This window comes from Cyprinus carpio, chromosome B16 (genome assembly GCF_018340385.1).
Source record: "Cyprinus carpio isolate SPL01 chromosome B16, ASM1834038v1, whole genome shotgun sequence".
In the NCBI taxonomy this organism is placed as follows: domain Eukaryota; kingdom Metazoa; phylum Chordata; class Actinopteri; order Cypriniformes; family Cyprinidae; genus Cyprinus; species Cyprinus carpio.
Window position 1 is genome coordinate 9,070,827 of NC_056612.1, and position 21,802 is coordinate 9,092,628.

General features: G+C 35.7%; 1 protein-coding gene across 1 annotated transcript; it reads right to left on the reverse strand.

The window, feature by feature from the left end:
* Window positions 1–5,528: 5,528 nt before the first annotated feature.
* Window positions 5,529–9,710, reverse strand: LOC109105736 (acyl-coenzyme A thioesterase THEM4-like). Its single transcript, XM_019119012.2, has 6 exons — window positions 9,242–9,710; window positions 7,544–7,736; window positions 7,265–7,427; window positions 7,040–7,150; window positions 6,806–6,930; window positions 5,529–6,033 (listed from the first exon to the last, which is right to left on the reverse strand). The coding sequence occupies exons 1-6, from the start codon at window positions 9,380–9,382 to the stop codon at window positions 5,984–5,986; spliced, it is 783 nt and encodes a 260-aa protein (XP_018974557.1). The 5' UTR covers window positions 9,383–9,710; the 3' UTR covers window positions 5,529–5,983.
* Between the last annotated feature and the right edge of the window lie 12,092 nt (window positions 9,711–21,802).

A 21,802-nucleotide genomic window follows, 5' to 3' on the forward strand; every position in this document is an offset into this window, starting at 1 on the left:
ACGGTGTTATGTCATCAATCATTATGTAATAGGCGCTGAAAGCGAGAGAGTAATGCTTTTAACTGGAGACTGAAGAGCAGTTTATGAGGCTTTCTGTACAGTCCACTTTAATGTTATGTGCATTATTAAAATGTATAATAACATGACACTACACTACAAGAGACATTTTTTGCAAAAAATCTGTTCTGATGTCATTTTATATACAGTAGCTACCAAACTAGTAACTGGATAAAATAATAATTTTTAAACATTTTAATGTAACTCTATAATTTATCTCTCAGGTGTCTAATATTTATTTTTTCTTCTATAAAGAGAGGAGTTTCACTGGTTTAAGGCACAAGGCCAATAATCCTAATGTGTTATGTAATGTCAATTCAGCACTGACTGAACTGTCACTGGACGATAGGAGGCAACTAAACTCTTAAAAATAAAGGTTCTTTATTGGCATCAGTGGTTCTGTGAAGAACCTTGAACATCCATGGAACCTTTCAAATGCAGAAAAGGTTCTTTAGATTCTTAAAATGTTCTTCAAATGTTCTTCACCTAGAAAGGACCTCTACAGCCCTGAATGTCAGCGGAGACCAGGACAACAAGATGAGCCCCAGGTACAGATCCCCTCTTAAGACCTTGTCTTAGACGACCACCGGGACAAGACCACAGGAACCAGTTGAGTGCTCTGATTCTTTGCTGCAGCCTGGAATTGAACTGCTGGTTTCGTCTGGCCAGAGGAGAACTGGCCCCCTGACTGAGCCTGGTTTCTCCCAAGGTTTTTTCTACGTTCTGTCACCGATGGAGTTTTAGTTCCTTGCCGCTGTCGCCTCTGGCTTACTTAGTTGGGGACACTTCATTTACAGCGATATCGTTGACTTGATTGCAAATTATTTTACAGATATTATATAAACTGAACTGAGCTGCATGATGACATCACTGAATTCAATGATGAACTGACTTTAACTGTCATTTTGCATTATTGACAGTTAAATGACAATTAATGTTGTTCAGTTGCTTTGACACAATCTGTTTTGTTTAAAGCGCTATTTAAATAAAGGTGACTTGACTTCAAAATGGTTCTTTTAGGAACTGATAGTTTAGGAAATATCTATGGCATCAAAAACACCCTTTTGGAAACTTTATTTTTTAGAGTGTAGAGCCCACACACACTATAATGCATTCCACCGGTAAATATTAATGACATTGTATCAATGTACACCTTAATCTTTATCCACTTTCCCTAAACTTATTTTATGGGTTTAGGGCATAGAAATATACAGTACATCCAGCATTGGTATTGATTTATTAAAGGGATAGTTCAATGAAATTTCTGTCATCATTTACTCACCAAGTTGATGGTAGCCAATGACTTCCATAGTACTTTTTTTTCCATATTTTGGAAGTCAATAGTCAACTGACTGGTTGCCAACATTCCTCAAAATGTCTTCTTTTGTGTTGAACAGAAGAAAGAAAATCATACTGGTTTGCAACATCTTAGGATGAGTAAATAATGAAAAAATATTAATTTTAGGGCATTCCACCCCTTTAGGTCTATATTTATTTAGACTATGTCTGTTCCAGACTTTCAAAATTGAGATTACTATAGGAATCCTCAGCACAAACAGTGCAAATAACCACAAGTGTCCCCAGTTATTGGCACCACTGGGTGGGCCCTATACAGTATACTGCATTGGGCCCCTCTAGTATAGCGATGTATGAAGCGCAGCTCACACAGAACTCACTTAAAAACCAAGCAGCTTTTTGTTGGTCAGTGCAGCAAATTTGCATCTCCAGCTTGACCCTGATGTGAAATCTGCATAAGATTTGAAAAAAAAAAAAAAATCCTGATTACATGAATTCCTGTTAAAACGATTCTATTTCACATTCGAAAATTTGCTGAACAACAGTAAATGTGATCGCACCTTAAGGGGTCCTCCAGCAGAGAGTTGGTTATTTATTGTTATATTTATTACACTCTTAAAAATAAAGGTGATTCACGACTTCACAAGAAGAACCTTTTTGTCTAAATGGTTCCATTAAGAACGTTTAACATCTGAAGATCCTTTCTGTTTCACAAAAGGTTCTTTGTGGCGAAAGAAGGTTCTTCAGATTATAAATAGGCAAGAAAGAGATGGTTCTTTAAAGAACCTTTGACTGAATGGTTCTTTGTGGAACCAAAAATGGTTCTTCTATGGAATCCCTGTGTAGAACCTTTTAAGCAACTTTATTTTCAAGAGTGTAATTACGTTTCTAATTATTAACAGTATAAAAAGCTGGGATGTCTCGGCAATGTCAATGTAAAGGCTAGGTTTTGACTAAAATTTTTGAACTGCTAGTAAAATGGATCTCAGCGGAGGCAACGGTGAGATGATGGAAATGGCATTTTGGTCAGACCCAGGTTTGAACGTTAACACCACACATGGAAAATATCTCCCCGCAGAGCTATGTTGAAGTGTTCCCACAGAAGCCATCACGCAAAGCCCACTTGACCAGACACTCAACACCTCTCCATAGATAGAAACCCACCTCAGACTGTGTCCTACATACATCATATGCGAGAGGCCTGTGGGAGACTGCAGGGGCCACCACAGAGATGCAGGTCTAGATGTTTCTTTCTATCTATCTAAGTCAGATTTCTATGAGGATAACAAGGAGATAAGACAACAATTATACATGTATTTTTTAGTAAAGCTCCAGCTTCACATGCCCATGAGTGGTAGCAAGGCATATGAAGTCACACTGCACCGCATGACAGTATTTACACAGAGATGCTGAGTTTAAAGTCTCCACATATGAATGTACACTCCTCTGATGTGGACAATGTGTCATTCATTACCGTAACACTGCGGTGTCAGTCAGTTCTCTTTACTGGAATATATGCAGAATGTGAAACTCAGACCAAATGGATTTCACGCAAGCACAATATGGATACGATGGATATCTTGCTTCTTTCTATAGGAAAGACAAGTGCATAGAGATTACTGGCGCCATTCCAGCTTAATACAGGTTTAATGTGCTTCATTTGGAAATGTCAGTGTTCAGACTTGTTTTCATAGTTAATGCATTTAAAATATTGAGCCTAATACTGATTGGTTGATTGACTGACTCGTATATAGACAGCACTCAGGAAAATAAGAAATTTAAATGCTAAGAAATCTAATTAAATTGTACAAAAATAAAAGTCATTCCTAATAATACAAGTGAAAAATAAATATATTATTTTGTAATACTCTTAATACTACAGAAAACACTTCAAAAATTCCAAAAACTATAACTCAAAAACAAACCAACAAAGCCATAACTGTCAGGTAGTTGGACCATTTTGCACGTTATTCTAGCAGAAATCGCTTACAGTGCTTTTAAAACAATTATGTTTATTGAAAATAATAATAATAATTTCCGGAATATGAGTGAGTGGTGTGATAGAGTGGATTCGGTGTAGTGCTTACATGTGCACATTTCTGAATATCCTATTCACAGAGATTAGGTTTAATATCAGCTAGATCAGTTGGTCACTGCACACACACACCCACACCGCCTCAAACACACACCTGCGATCTTACTCACGTGTATAGAGATGTGTGCACGTGCACATGGCCTGTGGTGGAATTTTGGCTGCTTTCAGTTCGTGCTCCAAATAAATAACCCAGTTTTATTGACACAAATAGAACTACAAGGAGTGAAACAGGGGAAGAGAACGAGTGTGAGAAAAAAACAGAGATAAGTAGATAAGGTACAAGTTCAGTTTACTAGGTAAAATCCGCAATGCATTTCCTCTAATGGAGTGTACGATGTAAACGTGTCTAGAATAAAGAGAGTAAACTTAGACTGATGAGCACAGAGCAGGCAGATAAGTGTGTGTTAGGCAGAAATCTGTAATGGGAACAACCCACAGGTGTGCAATGAGCCTGTGTGGGTGTGTGGATAAAGTGGTTTCAGGTAGTCAGTTTTGGTTGCGTATTAATGCATATTTTCACACTTAAGTGCATCAATGACATCAGCTTGTTTTCCTTCTTACATAATATATACAGAGATATGAGAGTACGTTTACCTGCAACCTCAGTGGAGAGTTTAGACTCACCAGTGCTGGACACTTTACAAGTGATGGAAGTTTCTCATCACTTTCTGATCTGATCCTGAGTGCAGTAGATGAAAAGCACACTACCCAGAGGCACTGGACTGGGCAGAAACAAAAAGAGTGTCTGATCCCTAAAACCACGCAAACCATTGAACAAATAAGGGCAGTAGGATCAGCACTCATTGTGTCAATCATAGTGGTTATGCCTCCCATGTAAATAACTGCCACACGGGAAAATAATCTGACTTCCTGTTCTAAGACATAACATGGGACTCCCCCATCCTTCACATATTAGTTAGGGTTTACTGTGCCTTGAAACTGTGCCATTCATATTTTGAGGTGCTAATACCCTAAAAGACTGAGCTACAATATTTCAAATACATTCTGAATGACACCTTGACATTTTTATTTTACATGAAGTGTTACATAATTAAGTGAGTGAAGCACTTGTTTACCTAGAAGGCCTATCCAGTGAATGTCCTGGCTAAAACATACAGGCTGCCCCACTCCTTTTCCTGCCATTTCTGGTGACACTCTACGGTGCATTACGTACTCAGTGCATCTGTGCACTCCTCGGTGAATTGAGAACGGAAACAGAGACATCTTCTGAAGAAAGAGCGACACTGCAGCTAAGCGTCCTAAATGTTTAGAAGCCTTGAATTTAAGGCCAGTGCAATTCCTGCAACACACCGACAAACATACAGACACAGAGCCTTACATGGAAATTAACTGTAAATAAAATGAATTGAAAACTTTCAGTATCTTTTACAAGAGAATGTTTAAAACAATTCTAAAAAGAACATTGCCATATCCACTTGTTGTAATTGAATTTCCCACATGAAAACTGGCCAGTAAGGCTGCACAAGCATCAATGGAACATTATGTTTCTCAGACTGTAACTGTGGGAGGCCCCATAGAATGTGCTGGTTCTGTAAATTGTGGCGTCATAATGATATGTGAAGGAAAAAGTCATGCAGCTAATGGAGAAAAGATGAATATTGAGGGTGATGAACACTACATTTGGAGGCACTTATGAGGGGAGTCATCTGCTGGATAGCTTTTAGTTTTCATTTTTAACTTAAGATGCATTTTTTAATCAGAATTTGTCTTTTGCCTGCTTAATGTGTGTATGTATGTATATATTACTTATAACATATTACAATAATTTTTCAAAAATTTAATCTGACCTCTTAACATATATACATTTTAAATAATTCTTACACAAACCGTTTGCTTTGTAAGTAAGACAGAATTTTGTGGAATAAAGGCTGTGCTCTTTATAAATCCACACGCTGAGAACATGCAGTCCACCAAAAAAAAAAAAAAGATGAATAAACAGGTAATAAAGATAATATAAACAGATGATGAGGATGATATCAATGCATTAATTCCTACAATGGGCAATGTTTCAATTTTGTCAATATTCTGAATAACAAAAGGACATTTTAAAACAACCGCACAATTTTTAATTACAGACTTTAATGGCATTAATGAAGGCAGTTATAAATTTTATTCCCTAGAAATAACAATAAGATACTTTAAATGCACAACATTCCATTTGTAACAAAAGTCAGATTCTCTTTAACAAAATATGAAATACAGTACTGCTAAAATATATTACAGAAGTTTTGGTTATATAATACTTGTAATAGCCTACCAAATACTGTCCTCATGATCAATACTGTATCAATAAATATACCAGGTTAACACATTTTCATTTTAAAAAATAAAAATACGAGGCAGCCATATGTAACTGAATGCATCACTCAAATACATGTATTTCTGAATAGCTCATTCAGAGAGCTTGATCTGTTGTTCACTGTGCACACACACTCCATCTGCAATCTCCTTCATGTGTGTACAGATATGCACCCACATGCTGTTCATGTCTCAGTGGTGGATTCCAGACAGCTTTCAGTTTCGTGATCCAAATAAATGGCCGACACCTATTGAAACAAATAGAGCTGCAAGGCAAGAAAGATGAGGAAAAAGAGAGTGTGAGGAAAAATGAGGAATTAAAGATAGTACATAAGCATGCAGGACTGTCTGATGGCAAGGGTCAGCATGAAAGACTCTTGGAACTGTTGACGTAATTTCACTGGGCCGATTAAATCACTATCATGCTATAATTTATGTCTGTATTAGTTCTTATATTATTATTAAATATTTTAATGATTTTAATAATGTTTTAACTTTAGTCAGGCTAGTAGTTTCTGTTGTTGTATCAAAATTAAAAACAAAACATGTTCATGAGCACAGAGCAAATCAGTAATGTACTACAGGATAGAGTGATTTTAGGTTAAAAGAGCCGAAAAGCATAATGTAAAATACTAATAATTGACTTGTGAAAAAGGAACAACTGTGTGACACAGCAGTAACACATGATACACGTCTAACTGGTATATCAGCTGTGTTGAATCAGCTTGCATAAGAAAATGTGAAAAGTCAGTCTACAAGGAGGTGTGCATGATGTGGTTTAAAGAGCTGACTGACATTCATGCATGTTTTCACACTTATACTTCACACATATAAACATTCACACGTGGTCAGAATTGTTGGCACCCTTGGTAAATATGATCAAAGAATGCTGTGAAAATAAATCTGTGTTGTTAATCCTTTTGATCTTTTATTTTAAAATATCACAAAAATCTAACCTTTCATTGGAGGATAAGAATTTAAAATGGGGGGAAGTATTTTTTTGAAATGTTTTTTCGTTTGCGTGTTTGTGTTCTCTACCTGTGGCTTCTGTGTAGAGTTTGGACTCATCAGTGCTGCTCACTTTGCAAGTGATGTATGTTTTCCTCCTCTCTTTTCGATCCAGAGCACTGTGGATTAAAACCACACTACCCAGAGGCATTGGACTGTACAGGAGAACAGAGTTTATCAGGTGGGATCACAGATGATCTAAGCCAGTGTCATAATTAATGGTAACTGTATTTGAAAGACTTGAGTACTGAAACATTATCTCACCTGCGGTAGTCTATGTTGAGATTGGCAGTCATAATTGGTCCTGAGAGGAAACCGGCAAGAGTACCTGTCACTGTGTCAATCATGGTGGCTATGGCTCCACCATGTACATGCCTGCCACACAGGAAATAGGTGTAACATCATCTCCTGTTTTCCCATTTTTTATAACTGAAAATGTGGGATACAATTTCAGGTATATTATACACATAGAATAGAGCAGCTCCTTACCCAGGTGCACCTTCTAGTAAATGTCCTGCCTGAAAGACACAAACACATCTCTTCTCCTCCTTATTGACAAACACCACATACTCAAACGTAGCGCCTTGCTCTTTAACATTTCTCGTGAAAAGTCGAGCTTTGGCCTGAATCAGTTTGCTGAGGTGAATGCCGCCTACGGGACAGAAACAATGTGATATTCGCTTTTACACTAAATTGCATTATCACACCATTTATTTGACTGATAACAGTGACTAGAATAAACTATGCAAATACATATGAATCACTTACCAGCTGCATATTTAATGGAACGGTTGTAGCTGGGCAACTTCCTCCACGGCCCCCTTTTTTCCTCACCATTTTCGGTGTCAGGGTCACACAGAGTATTATAGTGGTCGTAAACCTTGCGCATCTCTGGACTCCATGAGGAGTTGGGCTGGCTGAAGTCCCGTGGCTGAGATGAGAATGGCCACAGTGACACCGTCTGGACAAAGAGTGACATTAAAATACTATTCTTATATATGTGACCCTGGACCACAAAACCAGTCATAAGTAGCACTGACCTTCGCCTGTTTATCTGGATAACTCTTTTGGCTTGTGTCTGCCTGTTTCTATTATGCTTTCTGAAATAAATTTTGCACTTGGATTCCCACTTCGTCGTCATGACGACTCCTTTGTTACAAATACATTGTATGGGTCAAAATTATAAAAAAAAAAAAAATCATTAGGATATTAAGTAAAATGTTCCATGAAGATGTTTAGTAAATTTCCTACCATAAATATATCAAAACTGTATTTTTGATTAGTAATATGCATTGCTAAGAAATTCATTTGGACAACATTAAAGGCAATTTTCTCAATATTTAGATTTTTTTTCACCCTCAGATTCCAGATTTTCAAATAGTTGTATTTCAGCCAAATATTGTCCGATCCTAACAAACCATGCATCAATACTAGAACGCCTATTTATTCAGCTTTCAGATTATCATAATCTGCTTTTTTTTCATAATAAGATTTCCATTTCCATAATATGTATAAATCTAAATTTTAAAATATTGACCCTTATGACTGGTTTTGTGACTGGTTTTGTGGCCCAGGGTCACATATACAGTACTATTCTATACAATTAATATATACTATTCTTTCAATTTAGAGCAGTGTTATAACCTAAAACTAAAAGTATTAAAAAATATTTTTGCTCATTTAAATTAAGATGAAATACAACAACAACAACAACAACAACAACAAAATGCATTGGCTACTACCTGTATAAGAACTAAAATTACTAAAACTGAAATAATAATAACAATAAATTAAGGATAAACAGTAATATTCTTCTAGTTTGAGAGCAGTGTTGTTATTGTTAAATAAAACTATTAAACTATTAAAAACTGTTTTTACTAATTGAAATAAAACGGAAACTTACTTTAAAAACTTTAATGAAAAATAAAAATGTAGTCTTGTAACTAAATTAAATTGAAAGTAAATTAAAAGTAAATTAAAAAATGTACTAGGAAACTAAAATTACTGAAACTGAGAAAAAAAAACACATTAAAGCTTAATAAAAATATTATTAAATAATCTTATTATAAAGTATTTTAAACGTTATAAATTTAAAATATCAATACATATATTTCAAAACACAACCACACAATTTTTAAATACTGGCATTAGTGAAGGCAGTTATAAATTAGTTATTATTCCTAAGCAATAACAACTAGATCATTTAATATAAATAAAAATAAAATGTATCTAAATACTAAAAAACACTGTCTGGGGAGAGGAGTACAGTAGCCTGGTAACATTGCTTTTTTTTTTTTTTTTACTTGAAAATACAATAACATTTTAATAAAATTGTAATATACGTGACACAATGTAACCATCCCTTCATGGCAGCACACAAAACAAAACACTACACACAAGTCCTGCTTATTAATATGACTTCAGAATGAATGTGAATTAACAGCAATATAAGAATGAATACTTCACCGAGATGGCTCTGGTGTTCTCGAGTGAGGTCTGCAGGTGCCCGTGGGTCTCTTTAGAGAGCAGCTGATGAAGACGGACGCCCTTCAGTCCATTAGAGAGCTGCTGCATGCGGCCAAGGCTTCTCACTATCTGTCCTAACATGACTGTAAATCAGTCTTTCCGGGCAGAATAAAATCCTTAGTGTCTTATTGCTACAAATGAATATGAGTATCTTGTAACGTTACATGATGCAATTAACTGAAGGCATTTCCACCTCCCAGATTTCCACACACGCTGACTGTCAGTTCTTTTTCATCTAAAAACTGAAAAACGATTGAAAACATATGAAAGAAAGCCTTTATCAAATCAATCAATTATCAATAGAATACTGTATAAAAAGACAGACAACTTTAAAGTGAAGATACAAGACTAGCCGGTGAACAGAACAGTGTGACTTTCATCAGAGTCACGGATGTCATCGGTGATTGGCCGGTTCTTGCACGCGGAGTGGAAACGCGTGTCATTCTAACCACGTGACGCAGATTCCTACGTCTGATTGGTGGGATGAACTGTTACAACATCCTGTGTGTCTGTTGCCACAGCAACTTTGTAGTTCCAGTACTTTAAGCTCTCTCGCTGCTGGAATTTACTTTTTGTAATTTCACGCTCAGTTGTTGTTTATCGTCCTGTGAGGCACAATCATGTTTGAGCGAGAGGCGCGGCGTTCAACAAACAAGTTTGTGCAGAAAGAGAGGGACAGAATAAGGGTACAGAACTGCTGTTCATCTTTTATAACTGTATAGCACCAATGCTTAGTAGTAGCGTTAGTAGTAACAGTAAAATAATAATAATAATTTTGTATTATTTTTGAAAGATCATGTGACACTGAAGACATTTAATATTTTTTAAAGACATTTTGAGACATTTTAAAATATATTAAAATAGAAAAACTTTGTTTTAAATTTAAAAAAATATTACTTTTTATCAAATGAATCCAGTCCGGGTGAGCAAACTTTTGAACGGTATGTAACACAGCCTATAATTAAATGTTTAAAAATGTTATGAAAATTTAAGTTGTATATCTGCACTGACTCTCAGGTTTAAACCCCTTGTACAATTACATGTGTATATTTTCCTATTTTTAACAGAAAGATGGAGAGATCGCTGACAGAGCTGCTGAGCTGGACAGGTGTGCTTAATCTTAATCTTTACTTTTAAGATTTCATCACATTTAAAAAAAAAAAAAAAAAAAAAAAAAAAACATTATGACACAAATTGAAACCCTTTGCTTTTAGAGTTGCAGCAGTGAGTATGTCCTGCACTGATACTCTGTTCTCGTTCCAGAATCAATAGTGTGATATTGAAGGCTGAATTTGAGTGCCTTGGCCTTAATTATTATGAAAAGGCCCTGAAACGCAGAGAGAGGATCCAACAGAGCGAGATGGAGTTGTGGATCACCTCTCTCACTACGGTCAGTGCAGACATTAATACAACTCAGTGTGACTTTCCTGAAAATATCTACTGGTTATCTGAAAATATCGAAATCTTCATTTGGAATATATGAAGCAAATAAGTGTAAAAAAAAAGACTCTTAACTTTATGATACAGGTTCATTAATGACTTTGTTTCTTTAGTTGCAATAGCAGTATATCATCAGAAGGGGGTAATATACGAACACGAGCGTTAAAGCAAATTGAAACGGAAAATACGACTGTTCTGCTGGATCTTCGAAGTTCATAGGTGTCTTTTTTTGAAAGCCAATTCTGCTAAATTTGAACAGCCACAGTTTCCTCGTAATAATTTTCAGTGAGCAGGTTTATATAGTCCAGCTATAGAGAAAGACATAAAACCTGCTGTAGGCTGCAGACAATCAAACAGTTGTATAAGACAGACAGCAGGTGTCAAATGATTCATTACGCTTGGAAAGGATTAATATTTGAATGCCAGAAGGAAGTTAGTCCCGATAGAGCCCTCAGATATGTTCTTGATTTCATAACAAACAAAATTATCTAGAGGGCTTATCCTTTTTGTAGTAATCCAGCTTCTATGACAGCAAATAAACAAAATAACTGAAAGAGAGAGCCGGAAAAAGTAACTAAAATGGTGATTGTGCCAAATTTTAGTGCTTGTTGAACTGTTGACATCCGTTTTTAAGGTTGATGCATTTCAAATGTACACTATGGACAAAAGTATCGGGACACCCCCTTCTTTAGAACAGAAAAAAAGGAACTTCCGAAACTGTGCTAACAAAGATGGAAACAATATGTTAGGCTATGTATTTAAAAATTGTATTTCCATCTCTGCTGCAACTGTTTTTTTTTTTTTTTTTTTTTTTTTTTTTTTTTTCTGATATGACTGTACCCAAGTCATTGGTGTTTGGTGATGAGTTTTTGGCTGCATTTAAAGTCACACCAATCAAGTTCTTCCACACTGACTCAGTCTATTAATTATTTTTGAACCTTGCCTTATACACAGAGGCATTGTTATGTTAAAGGCTCCTGTCCAAACTGTTGCTATAAAATTAGAAGCACACAGTTCCCTAGCATATCATTATATGCTTAAACATTAAGAGTTGTTCTCATGGAAATTACTAAAGTAGTCAAACCTGTTTCATTAGAATGGGGTGTCCCAATACTTTTGTCCATAGAGTGTATGATAAATTGCCATTTGAACTGTAAATAAATAAATACATATGCTAGTTAACTATAAATGTGAAATATTGTTAAAATAAATAAGAGCATTTACCTTTAAACCTTTGAAACAAAATATAAACATACAGTTTAGTCAATGGCAATTATTATATAATAATACTTATTAATAGCATATAAAATTGGTTTAAATGTTTTATAATTGTTATTATGTATTATATTGTTTAATATTTGTTATGGGACATCATTCTAAATCCAACAGCCAGTTTAAAAATACCTCAAATGTCGGTATTTGTTAGTGAATCGGCCTTCAGTGATCCAGTTCTAGTGTTATAAAAGCTCCATTATGTGCCACTCCTCATCAGTAGTTGTCTCAGCTTGTTGTGTGGTATTTGCTTTAAAAGAAGATTCAAATTTTGCTTTGACTTGTAAATGTTGTTGATAGTGTTGGCAGCAGGAAAAGGTTGTTATATCGTGAGTGGTGTTGTTACAGGTCCGGAGAGAAGCGTTACGCAGGATGCTGGAGCAGGAGAGACTACTGCATGTCAGAGAGCTCAGCAAGATTGGCCGGGCCATTTATCAGCAAAGAACATAAACCATTGAAACACATTCCAATGCTAAGCCTTCACATTCACTGCTTTATATACATGTGACTGTACAAATTAGTTCTCTCTACGATTATTTTATCCTTAAGTTTTCTTTACATTTGTTCATAACTTACATGAATCAACTCCTGTGATCACTGGAAACCTTGTATTAAGCTCTTTTTTGTTTCTTTTTTTTTATTATAATAACATTGAAATCAGTAGTGCTATTTTTTGTAGAAAGTGTGATTCATTTTTTTTTATTTCGGGATTCTTTGATCAATATAAAATGCAAATATTTATTTAAAATAAAAATCATTTGTAAATGTCACTTTTGATCAATTTAATGTAAAATGAATATTAATTTCTAGTAAAAAAAAACTCCAAACGTTTCAATACTATCATTATAAAACTCATCGCATAATTTATTTTCATAAATTAATCAGTCATTTTACTTAATGCATTTGTTTTCACTGCATCACATATCCAGTGAAAAAATTACCTGGAGGAAAAAAAGCAAAATCATAGAAGAGACTAGACTTTAATAAAAGGCTAAATCATGAGCAAACACTAATAACAATCATTAAAAGGTGTTTTTTCAGGAATTAATTCATGGTGAATTTGAAAAAATGTATGGCCATGTAGATGTTTCTGTTTTTAATAATCAGGAATTACAGGTTTCTTTTGTGGCTGTTGGAAAATCTATTGTTGCGTATATTCTTTTAAAAAAAAAAGAAGGTTAAACACTGTTCACATTAGAACAAGTTTGTGTGTTCTGTTCTAACAATACACAGTTAGCAACCATAAAGAAAGATAGTATCATTTGTACTGTAAATATGCACAAAGTGACTCAAAGGACTTTTGTAGAGACTGACTGGAAATGGAATGAATGTGGATAAACAGGTTAACAAAACTGAAGAATGTAAAAATTCCACACCTAGACAAATACACAGTCCATTCAGTATAACTACAAAGCTCACAATACAAGTAACTGCTAATAATGACATTAAATCTGCCAAATACATGACAAAGACTAATGGTTGTTCAAACTGTACATGACCTTTAACATTCTTACAATAAAACTTCATTTCTCATCTAGTCTACCTTTTTTTTCTGTCTTTTTTTAATTAACCAGAACAGACACACCCCATCCTCCAACCCTCACGGATCCAGTCTGGCCAATTTTGTGCAGACCAGAACACTACACACCTAACTCTCCAAAGAATCTTTAGTTTAAGCCGTAGATAATTGCTCAAGTAAAATGATGCAATACAAACAAAAAACATCACTCAAGGTTGAGTTAACAAAGTCAAAAGAGCAGTGTGAAGAAAAACGCTATACACAGTTCCATTCCGAACATTTTTTCTGAACACTCCAATGGACTCCAACAAAGCTCCTTCAAATTGCACCTGTACACAACTTCCTGTAAACAGACAAGAAAAAAGACTTTCTTATGTGGGACATTAAAAACAGCAAAACTATAGACGCTTTTCACATTTCTGGGGTTCTACTACTACAGTGGTGAACGGAAACAAAGCAAAAAAAGCAAAAATGATAACGTGTATGAAACTTTCCAAAGGAGAAAATAAAAAAATTGAGAGCTTGATTCATGTTGTCAGAAAAGAGAAAGAAAGAAAGAATTGTCCCCACTCCCTCAGCTATTTTTTTAAGGTGTAATTACGGCTAAGTTAAGGTTGCTCTGTGCTTGCACCGAAATCTGTGTAAATGCACAATACCGCACAAAAGACCCAATTCAGCCCCTGGTATCAACTTATACCGTTATGCAGTAATTGCATTGAAGATGCATTAATGCCACTTCTGAGCAGCATTACACAGTCTGTGTAAATACACCTAAAAGCCACTTCAGGGGCACTTCCCTGCCACCTTTTTCAGTCTACATTTAGCATTAGAAACACTCATGCCTAATTTACACAGCAAAGGTGATATAAATGGGTCTGAGCTGGCATATTTTATGCAGTATTACACTTTTACACTGAATTTTAAGCAGGCACAGAGCAGCCCTAACTATTAACTTTAGTTTTCTAAAATTGTAGGTAATTAGAGGGTTATTAAGAAAAAATGTAAGTATAGTGTTATAAATGGACATTACTTTTAAAAAATGTTAATGACTGTGAAAATTAGGTCAATTAGGGTTAATTTAGGTTGCCATCATATTCAAAGGAATAAATTCAAATCAGTCACTCTTACTTTGGCTCATCCAGTGCAGTATCCACAAATTTGCAGATCTTTAAATCTCTCTGTAGAATTAGCTGTTTCAGACCCTCAATCTCCTCCTCAGCTTTCTTCCCCTCAGCTTCTTGGTTTTCTGCACAACAACATGAGAGACAAAAATGACAGCAATGAGCATTAATATCCACACATCTTCATTCCAATCAAACCCAAGAAGCAAGAGTAACTCATATTTACCCTTTAGTTTCTGGAGTGAATCTTTCGTTTCTGTGCTCTGCTTCTCTAATTTACCCTAAGAGAGGGAGAGACAGAAGACGACTGTGTGAGAGCACTTGCATGCTTAAGGTTTATACAGCATGGGCAGATAAAACTGGAACACAGGGCTCGGTTTAACAGTGAACACAGTAATAGACCTGTCACAACACTTGATTTGCATAAAAGCAGTCAAATATCCACCGCAGGAATGTAACACAAGACTGCAAAGAATCCTGAAACATTATCTCAGATTGCATGTTTCAACATGTTTCATCATGAGATATTATTACAATTCATAATATTGTTTTTCTATTTATTAATTATGAATTAAAAATGCCATTTATTCCTGTGATTTTAGCAACTATTTCTCTAGTCTTCAGTGTCTTATTACTATCAATGTTGAAAACAGCTGTCCTGACCCAAAACTTTTATACCCTAATGCATGAGAGGGATTAAATTAACATACTGTAATACTAATATTTCTTTTTTTTTAAGGAATACTTCCTGATCGTCTGTCTACTGGTTCTTATGAAAACCTGCAAAACTGGAATAACGATGTTCTATCTACTAGTGGTAGAGTAAGTGCAATGCAATTTAATGTGTGAATACCTCATTTAACTAAAAACCAACACTGCTAAAAATTCGGTCCTACTGACAAGCAGTTACATTCCAACTGGATAATGTTGCAGTATCATAACATTAAATATCATCATATAGAGTGCAAATATAAACATACTTTGTACAAAGATGCAATAAATGACAGTAGAGACGTTGATAATAATAAGAAATGTTTCTTGAGTATACCAAATCAGGATTTTCAACACTGAAGACTGGAATACTGGCTTTGCCATGCTAGAAATTATTACATTTTAAAATATATTAAAATTTAAAAATTGCAATAATATTTCACAATATTACAGATTTTACTGTATTCTTGATCAAATATGTGCAGACTTGGTAAGCATAAGAGACTTCTTTCAAAACCCATAAAACATCTTTTCAACTCCACATTATTGTGTAAAAATGTATACTAAAATGAAATGGAATATAGCATGATGTAATGTGGAATATAGCATGTCATGCTGCAGGACACTACCTTCTCAGCTTGGCAGGTGCCTAGTTCCTTTTCAGAATTAGCATTTCCTGTCTTAATGTCGTCCTTCTGTTTTTTAAGTTGATCCCTCTGTGTGATCAGAGGATTAAGACTTTTATTCATCTCTTCCAATTTCGTCTTGGCTCCCAAGATCCCATCCTCCTTCAGCTTCACCTGATTATCGGAAACTGCAATGCGTGTTTTCAGACTGCGGATGTGGAGCTCCTGCTGTACGGCCTGGTAGATTATAACCAGCAGCGCACATAAGGCCAGAAAAAGCACTGCCGATATGGCTCTCATCCTGAAGGAAGAAGAAAGGGTAGAGCAGACTAAAGGAGTTCCTCGGGGGAAAGTTGATTTTGTTTTCTTTCTCTTTCTCACGCCCGCTACTTGGTTCTCATGGCAGCAGCGTCTATGCTGTTGACTGAATCCAACTAGACTCCCTGTCCTGTCTTTGTGGAAAGCTATTGCTTTAAGACAGTGATAGGTAAGCCTGCTTTACCTGTCTGGGTTAAGCAAACTATTGTGTGTGATAGAGAGAAAGAGAGAGAGTGAAACCTTAACTTCCTTGATACTGTTGCTGTGATCTCTGACCAACTTTTCCACTCTCTCCACCCTCCTTTGTTTTGTCAAAGCAGCTGAACAAATATAGCAGAATACACATCAACTCATCAACATTTTTTTGGTGTTTCTTCCAATTAAAGAATGTAACAAGTAGTCCTTCTTTATCTCTTACACAAACAACTCAACTAGGGGACTAAAGGCTTGCAGGTGTGGCATCATAAAACTCATCAAAATTGGTCAATCATTACAACGTGGTTAAACAGGATGGACAGGGATGTTCTTATTTGCATGATCTAACCAACATGATCTAACCAACATGACATTAAAGTGCATGTCGCCTGAGCATCGACACCCCTGTTGTTGTTTTTGTTGTTGATTTTGTCCATCATTGTACTTGGATTTAAATTCAAGTGACAAGTTTCAAGCGTGCATGGTTAAATGTAATTTCTTCGATATCTTCCAATTGTGTCATAAGGGACGTGATGACACCGGTTCACAGAACCGTGCTCGAGTCACTGGACCGACTCACTGAACGGAGAGTCGTTTCTGTCGGTTAATAAATGACAGCGGCTTCTTCTTGATTTTTATGGCGGTTGAACTCAACCTCGATAGCACTTACTGTACATACAACAAACACCAGGTTTATGCTTAAAAAAGCAATAAAAGAAATATCTAAAATCCCCTACCAATAGAGTTTTGAACCTGGCTTTAGCCAATGTTCAATATTTTGTTCTGGAAATGTATGGAAATTAGTTCATATTTAGATCAAGCCTCATTTATCATAGCCTCAATAATATTTAAGATATTTTTAAGAAAAAATAAACAACTTTTATTATTTAACTTAGCCTGTGATATAAGCATCTGGAGAACGCATGGTGATATCCATTAGGCTAGTTAATTATTTATCCTTTTCACCTGTAGTGTTAACCTTTTCAACTACGAGATGTAAATTATATAGGCCTAGGTTGTAAATTACGTAATATACATTATTTAGCTATGCGCTGATATCATAGCTTAACTGGGCGACATGACATTACAACAGCATTTATACAAATATAATCGAGAAAACGTAATAATGACTACATATGACTTCTGTAGAAGGCTAATGATGTAAAATAACTGCTGGATCATTTAAACCGGTTCAATGAAAAGAACGGTTCGAAAGAACCGATTCGGAGAAATGAGTCGGACGAACGTCGTACGTCTTAATAGGTTGACGTCACTGCAAGTGTACGCCAATGAGTTCGCGGGATGGGCGTGGTTTTCTATAGGTGGGCTGTGTTACCTGTAGCGACGTCTCCACTCCTTTCAAACACCGTTCAGGTGAGCAGGAATCTACCGATCGGTAAAAACATCAAAACAAGGAAGGAAGCAAACTGAGGATCACTTTATTATTATTATCCTACTTTCCGGGTGCGTTAAGGAATTAACGTGGACAAGATATTGTAAGATCTGTGTTAAGATCACGGAGAATACACAGCGTTTGCTCTTCAACATAATGCTACAGTTTTGTGGGAGGGGCTAGTTTCAGCGACAGGTACCTCTGATTCTCGGTAGCTACACCTGCACGCGCAAGACTTTGAAAGGTTGTGAATCCGGTCCAGCTTCTTCTTGAGCCCTCCATCATGAAGTTTCCTGCACTGCTGTTGGGTTTTCTCTTGGTGTGTAGCCTGGGTATCGCTGGCTACATCTATACCAGACGAAAGCAGGTGACGCAACTGAGTAAACAGGCTTCATTCCTAGACATTAAGTTCAGGGTGACCAGAGATGTCCTGGGAGAATACCAAGATCAGCTGATCCAGTCCAAAACTCTGATAGACAAAACTAAAAAAGAGGTGGACAGTCTCACCAAAGATCTGTCCGTAGCCAAGACCTTTGCAGAGAAGAAAAAAGGCGACATTGCTACATGTAAAGGAGACAAGGTGAGCTGTAGAATGTGGGATGTTTAATGTTTTGTTTTTATGTGCTCTCAAGTATTACTATACATCTTAATTGCTTCATTGTATTACCATTGTACCTGATGGTCCAGCTATTGTAACTGACAGTATGCCTTCAAATCCATGAATAACCTGTTTTTTCTTCTTCAGAAACGATTTACAGATGAAATTGCTGCTGCAGAGTCAGAAAAGAAACACATCCAGAGTGAGTGTCTTTGTAACTCAGATTAGCTAGATTTGTCAGTTATAATAGGATAAAGCCCATGAAAATATACTGCCCCCCTGCGGCAACAAATGCAAAGCCAGTCACTCATGCCTGGATAAATGTAGCTAATGGTGCATGTTGTAAGGCATTGTTAAGTACTCCATTTGTACAACTGTGCAAGTTTCTGATAATAGCCTACATAATTGCTCTAGTTACACTCATTGTTTGCTTTAACTTTCTTACCTCATTAACACAAGTTATAAAACCTCTACTGTGTGTGTGTTTGTATGTATATGTGTGATTATTAATATATAAAATTCCCTTTTCTGTTCACAGGTGAGTTTGCGAAGGAGAAGTCACATTGGGGAGTAGAGGTTGAATCTCTAAAAAACAAAATGGAGCAGTTGAGCACACTTTGCAAGTACATCGACAAGACGTCTGAGGAGGGAAAGTGAGTACATTATTATAATAAAACTATTTTCTATGGATCTCCGATCTCACGGAGCTGTCAGATGACGTTAGCTGTGTTTAAATGGGTGCTGAATCTGTTGATTGGTCATTGAAAATGTGAGGCTGAAGGGTTAAAGCTCTGTACATGTTAGCTTTTAAATGAGGATTTGGGTTCATTTATGTATTAAAACTATTACACTGTAAAATTAAAACACTCATTTTTAAAATTTAAATAGGAATAGATAAAGTGTATTTCTGCTGAGTGTTAACATTGCTTAACAATACTCCTTTCCTTATTCAAGAAACTGTGTAAAATAACCGAAGAGCCACAACAGCCAGAGGCAAAGGCCAAGGAAATGCAAGAGGAAAAACCCAAGGCTGAGGAACCAAAAGCCGAACAGCCAAAAGTAGATGTGGTGTGAGGAAAAACCAAGTGGATGAGAATGTGTGTGTTAGGGAAGTGGAGAACAATAGCACTTCAGCGTCTGCTGGAGAATTGTATGGGACGATTAACTAACTTGAACATCTTGCTTGGGTTGATCTCCAGCATTCCAAAGGCATCCCTGAAATGACACACACTTTGGGTTCAAAGTTTGACTGACAACATCACACGTGGTCTGTCATATTCCTCCTGTGTTTTCTGACAAATAACAAATAATTTTATGATTAATATGAAAATATGAATATGCATCAATAGAAATTTAATTTCCACCTCACCCACAAATAATGAAAAACATGTATTTATTTTTTTTCGTGTCATTCCGACCCTCCCTCAGGCTCATTCATACGTCCCGCTTGTATCGACCGATGGGAAAACTCTGACCCTCTTACTGTCACACCTAATCATCCTCACTCTGTTACCCTGGTTACTATTGTTATGCAGTCCTGACAACACCGAGTTTAACTAATCTGAGCCTTCAGTGAAGCAGAAAACCAGTTACGAAGTTGTAAGAGTTGCTTAATCTTGCTCTTCTTTGTTGTAAGTTTTGGTTTTATGCTGACATATTATGATGTTTGATGTAAAATAAAAATAAAGTCAGAATATGATTGGACATCTCTTTTATGTATTCTTCCAGTAAATGGACATTTACCACTTAGCGATGTAAAGCTATTTAAAATGCTTGTCTAGTCAATGTAGTCTGCTTTTAAACTTACTTAAACACAGTGGCTTGACAGTTTAATTTGTTATTCCAGGCTGTTTAACCAGTTTGATGGGTATGTAAGTTATGTTGGGTGTTTCGGGTGCAAGGTTTGAGACGAAACGCAACAGCAGATTTAATATAGTGTACAGCTCCACCTTCTGACAAATCTTTTGACAGTGTTTCTACAATTAATCTGACATTTTAATTTGGGTTTTAAATTAATATTTTGGGTTCATTAGAAGTTAGGTTCAATCAAGAGCATGCTATGTCAGAACTGACCATATGCATATGTGAACTTAATTGGCTCATATCTGCTCACATTGTGTGTATACCTCCCGTCCCTTCTCTTTTCTGTTTCTCTCTCTCGGTTTTCTCTTTCTGTTATCCCTCAGGCTCACAATTAGGGGAAACAATTAGTGTCTCTCTTCCGCCCCATATCGTTCAGAAGGTCACCGCGTACAGCGGGACTCAAAACTGACGATAACATCTGCTTCACTTCTGATTCTCTGATGCCCCAGTATTTTATTTAGGGCTCAACTTATGTAACATTTAATGTGCTTAATGTGAAATTTAAGCAATATAGAAAACAACAGTTTCAGTGCTGCTACAGGAAAATTATGTTTCCGGATAGCAGTCCAAAAATAATAAACAAAGTAGAATAGATGGTAGTAATTGTGTTTTTTTTTTAAAGGAAAAATATTTTTGTTTATGAATGTTGCTTTTTTTAGACGATTAAATTATATATACACTTTTTTTTTTTTTTTTTTTTTTTTTCAAATAAATATTTGGTAAAATGTTAATGTTATGTTATATATTTCTGTGTATAGTGCACCTATTTAATTGTTGTAATTGTTCAATAAAAATTATAAAATAATAAGATATAATACTGTCCCATGGACAGTATCAGCAAAGGAGGAAAAACTGTTTTTAATTTCTAAATACACTTATTTCTGCTGGGTATTGAAGCAAGCAGGCTATACATCCAGACTGATTCCAAACCAGTAATTCTTCAATAGTAAACTTTGGAGTGTAACACGTTTGTAACAGTTGTTTTATGTTTATGACAATTGTTCAAATGAGTAATATTAGTTGATTTTGATTTGTCATTTCAATTATTACATTAAGCAATTAATGATACATTTTCCAAGTATGAATTACATGAGAGAAGAAGAGTAATTCATGAAAAAGATGATCTTTTAAATTAAGTTTAAGTTTTGCTAAATTTCCAAGAAATTACATGGAAAATGTGTATAGAAATATTAAACATGCATCCAGTTTTATCAAAATATAAAAATATCATACAATCTCAGGTGTCTAACAAAAGCACAAATTCACAGTGAAGTGTAACATGAAATCCAAAATACCTATTCTTACAATTTTTCATGGCATTTATTTATCAGAACTAAACAGATGGTTTCTCCGGAGAGCCGTGGACTGCATTGGGTCACTTGAGGAAGTTATGACAGCGACAATGCAAATGAATGTTAGAGTGGAAAGGACGTTTAGGGTCAGGT